At 27.9% G+C, this 15,359-nt stretch overlaps 2 protein-coding genes across 3 annotated transcripts; both read right to left on the reverse strand.

The window, feature by feature from the left end:
- Window positions 1-786: 786 nt before the first annotated feature.
- Window positions 787-7,385, reverse strand: LOC117204233 (transmembrane 9 superfamily member 2). Of its 2 annotated transcripts, none has more exons than XM_033441435.1 (15): window positions 7,157-7,385; window positions 6,401-6,468; window positions 6,217-6,310; window positions 4,871-5,006; window positions 4,647-4,765; window positions 4,395-4,521; window positions 4,173-4,312; window positions 3,907-4,083; window positions 3,492-3,648; window positions 3,230-3,407; window positions 2,860-3,019; window positions 2,567-2,718; window positions 2,258-2,369; window positions 2,005-2,176; window positions 787-1,922 (listed from the first exon to the last, which is right to left on the reverse strand). In XM_033441435.1, the coding sequence occupies exons 1-15, from the start codon at window positions 7,283-7,285 to the stop codon at window positions 1,855-1,857; spliced, it is 1,989 nt and encodes a 662-aa protein (XP_033297326.1). In that variant the 5' UTR covers window positions 7,286-7,385; the 3' UTR covers window positions 787-1,854. The 2 variants fall into 2 exon arrangements, with proteins under 2 accessions (XP_033297326.1, XP_033297327.1); XM_033441436.1 differs by having other exon boundaries at window positions 1,777-1,922; window positions 3,492-3,636; window positions 7,157-7,384.
- A 1,558-nt stretch (window positions 7,386-8,943) lies between these two features.
- LOC117204230 (exportin-2) lies at window positions 8,944-14,891 on the reverse strand. Its single transcript, XM_033441431.1, has 16 exons — window positions 14,681-14,891; window positions 13,974-14,119; window positions 13,546-13,884; window positions 13,368-13,475; window positions 13,196-13,288; window positions 12,949-13,116; window positions 12,757-12,886; window positions 12,508-12,671; window positions 12,248-12,437; window positions 11,965-12,163; window positions 11,227-11,487; window positions 11,036-11,127; window positions 10,673-10,976; window positions 10,435-10,602; window positions 10,036-10,346; window positions 8,944-9,897 (listed from the first exon to the last, which is right to left on the reverse strand). Exons 1-16 carry the CDS (start codon window positions 14,763-14,765, stop codon window positions 9,752-9,754), a joined length of 2,904 nt encoding a protein of 967 aa, XP_033297322.1. The 5' UTR covers window positions 14,766-14,891; the 3' UTR covers window positions 8,944-9,751.
- Window positions 14,892-15,359: the final 468 nt, after the last annotated feature.

Consider the following 15,359-nt stretch of genomic DNA (forward strand, 5'->3'; position numbering starts at 1 on the left):
CTACTAATTTATACACTGTATATCTTTCCTCCAATTAAACTAATTTTAATGACGTGTTGCGTCCAAAAATATTTTTTTACACATTAAGGAAAAGAACGTAGTTATGCAATAATGTATATTCTTAAATATCCTTATTCTTTTTAAATTATCATGTGAAAAAAATCAGAAATTGAAACAATTATGAGAAACTAACATTATATTTGTCTCGATTATGATTTGAAATTAATTTTTAGATCTCTTTCTAAATTTTTTTATAAAATTGTGGATGGAAATTTAATATGTAGTTATTTATAATTTTAAAAGTATTTATTATCATAAATGTCTCTTCTGAATCAGCTTTCCAAGAACCAAAAGAAGGAAACTTTCTTTTTATATATATTTTGTTCCTTTTTTATATAATATTTGAATTATCTAAACCGGAACAACATTATAATAAAGAACTATAATCAAAATGTTTGATAGAATAGTTATATGAATCCGGCTAGAATCGATATTTTCACTAAATTTGGCTTTCTATAATTGTTCTTTGAAATTTGAAATTATCTCGAGCACCTGAATCGATTATATGACAGTTTCTAACGCCTGAAAAGAATATCTTTTTTAGAGCCTATAAATAATATTTTGCCTAAAATTTTGTATTTCACAATATACTTAAAATTTTAACGAAATTCATCCTTTGTGGTCGTATTTATACGTGTGTATGTATTACAAGTAAATTAACTTAATATACATACATATTTCTTTCTTTGCTTATATCGCAAAAAGATTAAATTACTTTTACGCAACCATTTATAAATTTTATAATATATTCAACTTAAAGAGTTAAGCTGTGTAATACAGAATGCAAAGGACTCGATCTTACAAACATGATAAAAAATGTGTGTACATATTACAATTCAAATTTATAGTCCAGAGAATTCGAGAGACTACTTGACGATTACAAGACAAAAGTCTTTTCTTATTTACATTGTTGATTAATATCTTTAGTTTATCAGCTTATTATTGTAAACAAATGTATCTAATAATTATACATTACATCTGGATTGCACAATTCATTTGTAAAATGTATACACGTATCTTTATAGCTTTGATACACTTATCTCGTTATCAAAAGAATGCATACTGACAAGTACGCTAAAGACTCTATAACGGTTCATTCTGAGATAGCGAGTAGTAAATAGAAATTAAAATAAGATTTGTCATTGCTTTGGTATCGTCTCACGAAGGCGATATTGAATATAATAGATATGTATCTTAAATGCAATTAAATCTTGAATAAAACATAGAGTTAAAGTGCAATCCTTTACAAACAATTATAGAGTCTTTACTGCAGTTAACAATAAACACATCAATGTTATGCTGATAAATTTCGAACATTTTGTCTCCTGGTTTTCAGGTAGCAGGTCAAATTAATGACCTGATTTGTAACCCTTTTTATGCGCATGTTTCAAGAAGCAAGAAAATGTATAAAAACAATTTTGGCAAATAATACTTCTTTGGAAATCTTGCAAAATAAAACAAACGCTTCTTATGACTATTATCATTATCAAACAGTATTTTTTGTACTAATTTGTAATATTATTGTTATACTTTATTTATTATTAATAACATAAATAATAAGTAATATCTGAAATATTTAATTGCATGAAATATCTATAATTGAGACAATAAATAAATTGAAACTAGAACACTTGCACATAAAAAGGAGTTGATGCTAACACTTGCGCATAAAAAGGACTTGATGCTTGTACGTTAACACCGTCTTTTTCGAAACTGATATCAATTATCATTCATTTCTATGACTATTTTATTCGTACCACATTCAGTTTATTTCGATAAGTATCATTTGATACATTAGTCGACTTTTACGACACTGTAGATCTTTCGCACGAACCAGAAACAGGCAAAGAAGCCAATTGATCCTATTTAATACATAAAATACGCAATAATTTTTTATTTAAAAATATTAACATTTTATTATTGTAGAAGAAATAAATACTTTACCTGTTAAAACGAAGAATAAGTAAACCATAATACAAGTATAACCAAAGTAAAGGAACGTAGATGTAGCATCTTCTATTTCCAACTTAGTCATGAAAAAATGTATGCAATATATTAATAAATAGAACGCAGTAAATCCAGATGTTAGGAAACTACGCCACCACCAATGATAATCCTAAAACAAAAAAGATGATTCGAATATATGTATCTTGAGAAATGTTTTATTTATTTTATTAATAAAAGGCCATTCATTTACTTCCGCACAAAGATGGAAATAGCAAAGTAAAATCGTCGTTTCTGAACATGTAATTACGAGTATAACAAATACCAAAAAGAGAAATCCAAACATGTAATACACCTGACTTGACCTGAAACAGATTAATTAAAGTTTAAATATTTTGTATATTAAAAAATAAAAACTTTCTTATTTATAAATACAATATTAGACTTAGTAGTAAGTGGAAGTAATTAGAATAAATAAAGCTGATCAGTGGAATTAATGATGCTTAAAACTTATATTATCTATGTTATTAAAGCTACTAGGATTTTAAAATGTGATATTTACCATAAAGAATTAAGTATAAAGAATAATTGTATAAATATACATCCGAAAGGTAGAACTCCACCCATTATTACACCAGGTATTGGTTGAGTATAAAAACTTTGTTCTGGTATTTGTCTAGGAATCTGATTGGTTCTAACAGGATGCTCCAAAGACTAAAATAAAATTCGTTACTAATGAATTTCTTCTTTGAAATCTTATGTTTTGTTTCTAGAATTTCTACAGAACAACGCTACTGCTTCTATATATATAAAAGAACATTCTACACTATTTTTGTTGGTAAAAGAAGTCTTTACCCTTTTCCGGAATCCGAAATAAGCACCAATAAATGTTAATGGAAGAGATACTCCAAACCAAAGTGCTAGAAGAGCAATAAGGGTGCTGAATGGTACTGCAGCTGAACTTTCATTTGCCCAAAAAATTAAATTCATTATAAAGAATAAACTGAATACAATTCTGTAAATAAAAATACATTTTTATAAAATTCGTCTTCATACTCACGATATTTTAAATATAAAGTAAATATGTATTTACATAAATTAATAAAAGGATCATAGCCAAAGGATGAACTGTTATTAACTTTGATTTTCAGATTGTATAGCTTTATAGACTAGTTGTATTTATCACACACATGTGCATATATATTTATTAAATAAATCGTATTACCCAGGACTCAACATAGATGTAAGTACAACGTTCGATTTCCATTTTTCACCACCGAAGCTTTTATATATTCTAGCAGATACGTAACCAGCAGTAGCTCCGAGGCAAACATATAAAACCATGGCACAAGTCATTAAAGCTCCTCTGTTTGCTGGAGATAAAAATCCTAAACACGCAAATGCTGTGGAATGCAAAATGAAACTTTATATTTTTTCTGTTTATATATCAAGTAAATACACTTATGCATGTAGATTTAGAAACTTACCAAGTGTTACAAGTGTCATATAAAACACTTGAACACCAGACCCGAGTAAAACTGATAATAACATTCCTTTGCGAGGAGGTCGAAATACATCACCATGAACTAATTTCCAGCCAAATTCTTCATGTGCGTCTTCTCCTGATTCTATCTGGAAGGAAGCCTGCGTTATTGAAACACAGACAAGGGAACATCACAGCTTTATGATATAAAACAAAACCAAACATCGTGTCATACGTTCTTGTTAATTAATGAGATAATACCGTCATTTTAGTAACTTCAAAGAGAATGAGATGATTTGAATAATATGTAAATAAATAAAAATGAAATACATATTAAATTTATCGATTAAAACAGAATGAAACTTTCTAATTCAAGTAAAATGAAACAAAAGTTAACAAATAGCATTTCATTAGTGTACCTGATTGTATCTCGCAATATCTTTGTGTAATGTTCGGAGCAATATCATGGCCACCATTCCAGAAAGGAACAAAACAATTATTAATGAATTAAGAATACTAAACCACTGGATATTTGTATGCGGCATAGATTCTAAGATATAATCCCATCTAGATGACCATTTGATTGTACTGTTTTCCTAAAATAAAAAATATAATCGTATTTTTTGTTTAAAAACTATACTATCAAGGTATAGATTGCGCTTAATTTGTTATTGTAAATGCTTACAATATACGTCACAGAGTATGTGTAAGTAATATCTAAGTTTTTCCCAACAGAAAGTGGACTGTGTGGTATATCTAATGCTTCTTTGTGCTCACAGTTAACAACAGTACCATGTTTAATACTACGAGGAACCACTTTAACAGCTATTAAAGAAAATAAACATAAATTTCGTTAAAAATTAGTATTGCAAGTTTAACAGCATACAAATGAAATTTCAGTCCTTACATATTATACGTCCTCCATTTTCCTTAAATGCAGATCCCCATTCTTCTTTAACACCGCTATGATACGTGATCGTAAGGTCTACATGATTATATAGGTAATAACTGTTTTCTCTTTTGTTATATGCATCCTAATAAAGAACAAATTGATTAATTTCACTTAGCGCGTATTTTCTGTAAGTTTAAGGAATTTTTTCAATCTACTATTAATGAACTTTCGGTTTTTGATTCAGAAATAATAATACTTTAAATTTACATTAACAGTACAGTCCTGTTGAGATCTTGAATCTCGCAAGAAGCATCCCATAGGAAATCCAGTACTACAATATTGTCTTTCATCCTCTAACTGATAACACCACGTAACAGGCATATTATCTATAAGAAAAAAAAAAGAAAAAAGAGAAGGAACTTATTAACATGGTGATATGAACAATAATAAAGGTTTTCCAGATTCAACTTGTTTTATCACTAAGATATTACCAACTATCCAATGATGCTGATATTTAAATGCCATTCCTTTCCTCAAAAATTCCAATTTCTTTTCTGAATCTTTATTTCCACCTTGATATGATCTTTTACACACAACGTCACAATTAACATTTTTCATGAACTCTAGCTGAAAATTTACATAATTTATATCTTTTATTATACATATGTATATTATACATAAGCTAGGGAGCCAACTTTTTTATATCATAAAATTTTTGTAACATTTTTATGTTACTCATTTGTATTGATGTTACTACATATAAATTGTATTTGACTCATAGATGCAGAAAGAACAGTTTTCGTATGTAGAAAACATTTAAACTTGTTTTTCTCTAAAGTTGTTACTTTTGAATTATGTCACTATTCTAGCAAATGAACAATATATTAAATCACTGTTCCAAAGAAAAAATGGAAGATAGAAAATAACCATTGTCATAATTTTTCAGGGATTTCCAATAGTCTGACAAAATAATGTTTCCGATGAGAGTTAATTACTTTTCAATTTGCTATAAATTGTAACTTAAAAAATTTCCAAACAGTTCTTTTTACAATAAAGAATCAAGGTCATATTGAATTTTTAATACGACACTCTATTTTTAACTTTACAATGTTATAGCTGATGTTAAGATGAATTCAACAATTCCCTATAGCATGACATAATATTTTGTGGACAGATTATGTGCATACAAGCTGTATACACAGTTTAAAAAAAATTTTAAATAATGTGTACAAGCTTAAGCATGATAGAATGAAGATTTTATGATATAAAATATAGGTCCACATTAATCAATTAAGTATTCGCTAAATGTTGATGTTATCCACATATCGACATAATCCGAAAATATTAATTATAAGCAGTATAACAGGTAGGAATTCTCATGTTGTGTCCTTTGAGATAAATTAAAATACAACGAACGTTATGATCTCAAACACCCATGAAAATTAATTGTTCGAGTAGTTTCAAAACTTAAAACAGATAAGAACAATTTCGAGTATTGAAATTGAACCCCGGTAAACCGTGTGAAACTTCGCGAATGTTCGATTACACAAGATAACTTTATTTTGACAAGGTGATAAAAATGCGGTGATATGTACTTAAGGGCAAAAAGTATAAAATCAATTTTAGAAATTTTTTGAAATGTAAGTCTTACTCAAAATCCCGATGAACTCAGTTTCTTGAATAGGCTCGTAAATTTCACTTCCTGCTATCCCACTGACATTCGCGTATACGGACACAACATTTATTTTCCACATTGAATGTGTTAAATGCATAAAATATACAAAAATAAATACAATTGAATATAACGAATGATTCGAAAGTTTCTTTTTTATCATACCTTGTAAGGAGAAGGCCTTATACGTTCTCCAAAAACAACTTGTCCTAAGTTTTCAACAGGACTCTGAGTTTCATCGGAAGGACAAAAATCAAAGCTAAAAAAAGAATTCTTGGTATAACAATTCAAACTTCTGCGAGATTAAAAGATGTTATCAATTATATATGTGTTTCTTATGAAAACTTACTGATGATATTCATATGGTATTACATATTTCTCAGTGTTTAGACGATTTACATACAGTTTAATCTCGGACTGAAAGAAATAAACATTATCTAATAAAACACAATAAATTATAGATTACATACATTATATTTATGTAATACATCAATTATTACACTTACGTAATATATAATTATTATTACATTGTAATTATAAATAATTTATGATTATTATTTTTTATTAGTTTTAAATGTGGAAGCTTTTGATTAAATTTTTATGAATTTTTTATAATTATGACATTTATAATGAAGTTAATAAATACAAATTCGAAAATTTAGAAATACTTAAATTTAAAAGATACATATGTAATTATTATGCTTTCAAACACAACATATTTGAACAGCTGACGTTTCGTCATAAATCGTACAAAATGTAAAGTACCTACATGTTCGTGTAAGGTCGATTTAAGAACATTCTAGTCAGATTGTATAAGCAATTAAATATTTTTTCCAAATCTTTCGTGCCTCAATTTCGCTGTTATGAGTCATATGTCACGAAAGGCCACATCGAAACATATTTACAATTATTAAAAATTACTTCTTAATTAAAATAATACGAAAAATAAAAATTACATTAGACTGTACGATCAAAATGTAATGATTATTATAATTGACGAATATGAAGGATGTATATTAGAGAAAAAGGAGAAAAAAAGTGATAAACTAAATATACATGATCATAACCAATTCTTAAAATAGTAAAAAATAATCTTTATACGCACTTTACACGTTTCAGAGGTTTCTCCGGCCTTGCAATAATTTACCGGTGCTAAACCCGGTAAATAAAAAGTCGATGAGTGGTGAATTAGACATACAACGAACAGTAACCACAGTAAAATTATTCTCGCCATTGTGTATTGTTGTTCGTCCTTACTAACTACTTGCCTAGTGCAAGTATATGTCAATTGCTATATGAAAAACATCGGACCCTACACTACCATGATACTGTCATTGATAACGAATTCTAGATAGATTGGTTACCTCTACGCGTAGCAATCTCGCTTTTCATACTATCGAACTTCTAATTGCCAATTGCTAACTCTGATTTCGAATCATAGAAACAAATATCAATTAAAATTTATTTTTCGAGCTTTTAAACTTACTGATATTGAGAATTTATTATACAATCTGTCCCAATAGTCATGGTACAAATACCAAGGGAGTAATTATACTTAAAAACATAAATTGGAAATATCGAATAAAGTTTGTTTATATAATTGGAACTAAAACTAGAAATTAGGAGAATGATTGACAGGATATCTCTATAATACGAAAACAGGGAAAATTAATTGAAGATATAGAACAAAATTTTTTCATAAAAAATTCATTGTTTTTGAGAAAATTAAATTTAAAATGTTATCAGATATAGGTATACTGAAACAGTTCTTAGCTAAACATGTTCAAACACTGTTTTCTTCAAAATGAGGACTTGAACGAAAAAATGTTATTCTACATTTTTTATTTATTTTTACATATAAAAGAATCTCTTGTTAATTGTTTACTTATTTCAGTTTGTACCTAGTCGGTATTAGCGAAGTTCATATACGTATAGAAACAAATTTTTAAATTCGATTTTCTCCAAGAAAAAAAAAAAAAAAAAGCACAGTGTGAAAACATTTTATTGCATATTTTCAATTTATTTTTCACACAGAATCACCCTCTTATTATACCATACTTTACAAGTTTATGAAAAAGACTGAAGTCAAATAACTAGAAAAAGTCTATAAATTGTATAATTACTTTTATATCAATTAATAAATTCAAATAATATATAATTACATAAAACATTTTTTTAAGAAAAAATGAAGCTTTAGCGATTTAAAAATGCAATGTTCCAATAACCATGGTGAGTAATGAGTAATGAGTAAGAGAGCGATTCTACATGAAAAAGTTAATTGAAATTATAAAATACAATCTTCTCATACGATGTTTGCTGTTTTTTGATAAAATCGAATTTGAAAAATTATTTAGCATATATAAATTTGGCTAATTACCGACGAGTAGATAATCAGTGGGAGGTTATTCTACATGTGAAAATAAGTAAAGAGTATAGATTAAAATTCACGCGTGATACAATTTGTCTATTTAAGCCATTTAAGGTCTTGATTTAAAAAAAAAATAGAGTTTGAATATTTTTATTTAAGAATGGGCCTGATACATACGTATTTGATAAATTTTAAAATTTAATTTTCCTAAAAACGAAGCGTCTTATTGCAAAATTTGATTTTATATTTAGGGCTTGTTTTTACATGCAGAATAATTTCCTGCCGTCTATTCACTCCTGTTTAGTTCAGAACTAGCTAAGTTCAAATAGACCTGATAAATTTTCGAACTGTTTTTCTGTAAATAAAACTTCATATAAAGAAATTTTATTCAACATTTTCAGCTTTTTTTTCACACAGAGCCGTCCCTTTGTCGATTTCTCCACTGTATAAATCTTGATATTGCCTTACTTTATTGTTGCTATTATTGCATAAATGGCCTAAAAAGATTTACTTTTATCAACATAAAAAATCCCACACTTGGATTTTATTTTATTGAAAAAGTTAGTAAATAACATGTTTGCAATATCTTTTGACAAAACGTAAGATAATTTCATCATTGTGAAGTTATTTCATTTCATTCTTTTATAGTCATACATTTCCTATAAGTATATTACAATGTCATACATTACTTATGGAAGACTTACAAGTCGATGTTTTACTCTATAATTGTTAATGACAGGGAACGAAGATAGAAACGAATTCGTTTAAAATACAAAATGCAATTAAAATTTTTGTCTAACAATCTTTACAGAGATAATAACCATAAAAATTGTATATCTAAGTTAAAAAGTATTCAACAATTAATTTACTCACAGGCCATTAGTCGATACAGTATCATTTAATTAGACATTCACGTATTTTTTAGACAAGAGACCAGTTAATTTAAAAAGACGCGCTTGTCGTCCTTGTTATTGTACAAAATGTGAACTGATTTAAGTAATTCCTCAGGAATGTTTCCACATACAAATAATACGCAGCAGCTGATTATTTTTAATGGTTTTTGTGCTAAAGTTTTAGCATATTTTCCTTTTTTTAATCATTTTTAGTGTCATAGACTCCGTACAATATATCACATGAAAATGATAAATAATTGTTGAAATGTTCAATTACATGATAGATAAACGATACGATGTTCAGTCTCGCAAATGTTCATGATATAAATGCCGGAAAACAACCTCTTTCACTTCTTTGTTATAATTTATTCAATTCAATGTTGTTTATTTTCCGAGCAATCAGATGAATTTTTAGTCTATCTCGGACATCTAGCTCGTATTATGCAACGGTAATGCCAACCGTTTGAAGGTAGCCTCTCAGGTGGTTTGCATTAGGTTCTGGAATTTGGTCAAGAATACTAAGTAGTTGTCTTGGTGACAATCTTGCTAATCCTTGTGCTAAATGTAAACGTACGTCGCCAATAGCTATTTATTAAAGAAAAATAAAATTTATTAAATTGATTAAATCTTTAACAGTTATTTATCAAAATATATTAAACGAATAATATGTAAGTATTTTATTAAAGCTAATATAATAAGATAAAAGTATTTTTGTGTTAATACCTTCCAGAGGATCTTTTGGAGGATTTTTTCCACAAAGCAGTTGACTATATCCTACTTGGTACCCAGGCGTATCTTCAGTTTCTGGGAATATATTATCTTCGGATAATGTAGTCTGATCCTGTGGTAATTCGAAAAATTCTACTAACGTTGCTAATAAACGGGGATAATATGTATTATATGGCCTTTCTAGTATCATTGGGCAATCAATTAGTAAATTTGACATTCCCACAGCAGTTACTTTTCGTTCGATATCACCTGATACTTTTTGCATATCTGCTATTAATACGCGTTCTACAACCATACCAAACATTCTGCAAATATATTATTTATGTATCGTGAATATTGATTAATTTTAATCATATATTTATTTTTTAAATTTTTAATGGAAAAGAAACTTACCGAGATTGTATTTGATCAATAATTGTAACCAAATTATTTGAGCCATATCTAATAATATAGTACGCAAAAAATACGATTAGACCCTTTACAAATTTTGTCGTTTTCGAAGATGAAAGTCTTTGGAACAATAGCACAAAAATTTGTTTCATATATGGTTCTAATACATTCCTAAAAATATTATGCTATTATTAATATAGATGATAAAGTGACATAAAAATAATCTAGTGAGAAAACTTACGGTGCAAAATATTCAATAATACTTTGTAATAATAGGAAACCTTCGTGATCATTAGCCTTTGAGGCAATCAATTTTTGGAATACACCTAATAAACCATTTGTCTTATCTTGTGCTACGATATGATGTGCACCATGACTAATGAAAGCTCTTAATAATCGATTTAATGGGTGAATATTAGCTTGGCGTTCAAATAAAACGGATGATAATAGACAAGGGAACAAAGCCAAATACGCTTCTGGCATATCCTGTGTCGTTCGTAGTTCCAGAAGTAAAGCAAGGATTTGAAAAACGTATGGTAGAAATTCTGAAAAGCATCGATTAGAAAAGATAGGGAATAGAATTATGTCAAATGAAATATTTTACCTAAAACATCTTGTTGTAAGATTTCTTGAAAAATTGGGAACAGTGCTTCTTCAAATGACGATACTGCAACTTTGTGTGTTTTACAAACGATTCTAAAATTATATTACATATATATATTTTAATTTTTTTGTTTCTAATGTTCCCTCGTTTGCATTCCATTTTATTCTTATTGTATAATTTATATTACTTACTTAATTGATAAAGCAAATGTTTCGAAGAGATAATGGTTAAAATTGGGACGACTTGGATTTTTAGATACAATAGAAAGTTTTTCTGTAAGTTTTGGGAGAAGATCTGCTAAGAATGGTACAATCACCTCTTGTAGAACACCGAAGCTTCTCATGATAGCTTTCATTACATATTCGTTTTCTTCTGAGCCAGGTGTATTTAAACATGCAAATAGACCCTTTAATAAATCCGACGTCAATGGTGATAAATCATTTGCTTTAACTCTATAAATAAAATTTGGTAATTTAGAAAATATGCACATCGAAATAATGATATTAAAATAAATCATAAGTAATATATTTAGAGTTATTTTTCATAAAAGGAAAGCAGTCTGCATGTATACTTTTTTCAATACCCTTATTTATAAAAGTCAGTAGGTTTTCATTTGACGAATGTCAATATATATTCTTGCATAAAAATTTTTATTATGACACGAAGGTCATAAGGTCGACGAGAAAAAACTTCAATTCACTAACATTTTTTGTTGCATATAATCAGGTCGAATATCTGTTTTTTTTTTCGATCATCTAAAATTTTTTTAATTATAGTCCAACATTTATAGATTTATTTTATTTCGATAGTTAAAAATTTACAGACCAATAGCTTTTCTATGAAAAATATCTCTGAAAATTTATTCAAAAGTGACATTACTTATGACTTAATGTAATATTATTGGTAAATAAAGCAATCGATTTTCTTACAAAGGTGTATTATCGGGTCCTTTCATTGCGAGTATTTTTTCAATCGTGCAAGCAGCATATGTGTGTACAACGATATTTGAAGCACTTAGATGCCTAATTAGTTGTGGTAAACTACCAATTATCATTTCTCTTGGCAATATTGATCTGAAGGTCATTATAAATTTAATTGCATCAGCTTTAAGTACAGAAAATTCATTCACTGGAAACAATATTCAAATTTTTTAATGCTTTAAGAGATTTATGGAATAAATTTAATTTTAGTAAGTTTAATGACCATATGTACCATTTGGTTTGACTAACTCCGGTTCAATATGTTGCATTGCAAATTGAGGTAACGAAACAAGCTCGCTGCTCTGCGTAACACCATGTTTTTGTGTTTGAGCTTTGCTTGCACTACTGGTGACTAGATAAATTGCAGCATCCTTACTGCGCCAATTTTCAACTGGTTTATCAGCATAATTTTGTAACATCACCTAACAATTACCAAAAAAAATGCAATGATATGTATAAGTCAATTTTGTTTGCATGCTCTTGTTTACTTACCTGTATATAGGCACCAAAAATTTCCATTATTTTCGCTTCAAAATATTTAGAAAGTACTTTAACTAAATCACAGGCAGCACGTCTTCGTGTATCGACATCGCTACCCTCAATATCTCGCCTGATATATTCCTCAGGATTATCCTCAAATAATTCATTATCCGACTCTATTAAATATATTAAATTTTCTTTTTATGCAAAGTACAAGACACATAAAGAATATACTTTTAATATAAGATTAATAGTAATTACCTCTAAATTCCATATTAGGTATTATAACCTTTTCACAAATATTGCTCAAAGTGGTTGGATCTTCGAACAAGTTTCTATACTGAGCACGGTCAGCTACTGTTGCTAAAAATTGCAAGGCATTCGAAACTAGCTGCAAGAATATAAAAAATTAGATCAATTTCAATATGTATACTATATATAAAATTTACCTACAGTATCATATTTTGGTTGTTGCCCAGTCGATGTTAGTAAATTCCATACAGCAGTTACAAATTCAGGTAAGTATGGTTGAAACTCTTCATCATATTTCTGAGCATAAAGGCCAATATTGTCACAAACTTGTGACTTTAACTGTTCAATTACTCCTGGTTCTTCTTCGTCCTATGCATAGGTCAAACATTGTAACATACACATATTACTAGAATTAAAAATATAATAACAAATTTATATATAACACTACAGTAGATTGAAGAGAGGGAACATTTGTATTCAACAAAATATGAAAATTCCTCATCCACACAGCCATATTGTCTTCAAAAAATTCTGGTAAATCCTAAAAATAAAGGATATATAGTTTCAGTAAAGAAATTTAACACTTTATATTGATTATATCGTCTGTGTCTTTTACTCACTTGGAAATTAAGAGAGTAGAACACCTTGGATAAAATTACCAAAGAGCTATATATAACTTTCAATGCATCTATATTGTTTGCATGTACTTCCATTAGATTCATTGTAGCCTAAAATAAAATTTAAGGGAATAATTAATAAAGAATAATTAGAGGAGAAACTATAAAATAAAATTCTTACAACAAATAGATCTGTCAAAGGTTTAGCAAATCTATCCAATACAAATTTTATCTCAGTCCATAGGCTCTGACTTTTAAATTCATATCTATATCTTTTAAATAATGAATGTGCTGTATGTAAGACACCATTGATAACATGAAAATCGCCTGTATTGAATTTGTCAACCATTTGGTCGATAAGCTCTGGCCATTTATTTGGGAAATCATACTTTCCAACTATTGAAACAGCATCAGATAACTGTTTTTGAACAGAATCAGGAGAATGCAGCATTAGATTAACAATTAATTTTTTTATAGCATCCCTATCTTGCGCATGTATACGATCTACAGAATCTTCTCCCTAGGTACAAATAAATTATGTTATAATTAAGGATTAATTTATTAGAAAAATGTTATAATAAAAGTTACATAAATAATGTAAATAATTACCACTTTCCAATTACGTTTTACATAATTTTTAAATGCAACTGCTCCAGCGATTCTTATAGTTATATTGATTTCAGACTTATCCACAAGATGTAAAAGAAGTAATGGATAATTTTGATTTATTTCAACTGATTCTAAAAATTTTTCGGCTAAAGCATAAAAAACAAATAATTCATGAATTCAGTAAAATACGTGTATATATATATATATTTTTTTTAATTTATACATAAGAAATATAAATATAAATGTTATTTCTCTGTAAAAGATTCATAAAACATTAAAACAAAAGACCAAAATCAAAAACTAAATATTATAAACTATGTATCTTGTTGATCTTAATTAGGTGAAAACATAATATTTTATCAACACAAGTTATGTTATTTAATAAAAAATGGGAAATCGAAAGTATAGGACATCTTTCGATGTCTTTCTGGAAATTCAATCGATACATATCTATATTTAAAACGATTTTATTAGTATTAAGTTATCTCTGTTTTTCAAATAGTTGAAAGAAAAATAAAGTACTTGTTGATATCCACATGCCAAATTTCCTCTAATAGCAGACGAATCAAATTGCAAATGATGATCAAAGTAATTAAACAAAAAATTTAAATATAAACTATTTTTATAAATAGGAATGTACACATGTTCGGGATTATATAAAATATTTTCAATTAAGAACTTCTGATTAATAGAGAGGTTATATTCACCTGGCCGTCTAACATTTACATCGGGGCTAAGTGTATGCTTTAAATATTCACTGAGTGTAAGCAAGTTGTCATCGGTGAGTTCCATAATGGTTTGTTGTAAAAATTCTGTATACTCTCAATTCGAAAAAATATGAAATCTTCAGAAAAATATCTTGAAACAACGCAATACACCGGCTTTTGATAAATTCAATTTTCTAACCAATGATCGTTGCCTGTTGGCGTTAGCGCTTTCTACAATGGTTTACGCGGGAAACGTTTTTGTTGAAACCAAGCGGGATAATATATTTTATTTTATTTGTGTAGGTTATGATAGTAAAAAATTTCTCTGCAAGGAAAGGATAAATTAAAAATGACAATTGGAATAAATCATGGATGTACGGTTTATTAAAATTCACATTAATCCTTTTTTTTTTTAGTAAGAAATGAGATTTATTGAGGTTGAAAAATCGATAAATTTGCGTTTGATTAATTATTAAACTTTAGATTGCATGATAATTTTCGTACAATTATTATAATTCAACGTTACTTGTTTATGTATTTTTTAAGAATGACATTTTATATCTAATTTAAAAAGGTAGAAAATAGGAATGAACTCTTTAAGTTCGAGGTTTTAAGTAAAACATTTAAGATTCGTAAGCTTCATGTTTTATGACAAGCAATAATTGTATCCAAAAACTGC

Source organism: Bombus bifarius, unplaced genomic scaffold (assembly GCF_011952205.1).
Source record: "Bombus bifarius isolate JDL3187 unplaced genomic scaffold, Bbif_JDL3187 scf7180000007977, whole genome shotgun sequence".
Classification (NCBI taxonomy): Eukaryota; Metazoa; Arthropoda; class Insecta; order Hymenoptera; family Apidae; genus Bombus; species Bombus bifarius.

What these genes read in the sequence shown, in the direction of transcription:
- LOC117204233 (XM_033441435.1), bottom strand. Translation starts at nt 7,285, where the DNA reads ATGGCGAGAATAATTTTACTGTGGTTACTGTTCGTTGTATGTCTAATT. An exon ending in TAAGGCCTTCTCCTTACAAG is followed by an intron (nt 5,007 to 6,216) that starts GTATGATAAAAA and finishes GTAAATTTTCAG; the next exon opens with CTAGAGTTCATGAAAAATGT. An exon ending in ATTTCCATCTTTGTGCGGAA is followed by an intron (nt 2,177 to 2,257) that starts GTAAATGAATGG and finishes TTTTTGTTTTAG; the next exon opens with GATTATCATTGGTGGTGGCG.
- LOC117204230 (XM_033441431.1), bottom strand. Translation starts at nt 14,765, where the DNA reads ATGGAACTCACCGATGACAACTTGCTTACACTCAGTGAATATTTAAAG. An exon ending in TAAAACGTAATTGGAAAGTG is followed by an intron (nt 13,885 to 13,973) that starts GTAATTATTTAC and finishes ATTTGTACCTAG; the next exon opens with GGAGAAGATTCTGTAGATCG. An exon ending in GGACCCGATAATACACCTTT is followed by an intron (nt 11,488 to 11,964) that starts GTAAGAAAATCG and finishes TTTTATTTATAG; the next exon opens with AGTTAAAGCAAATGATTTAT.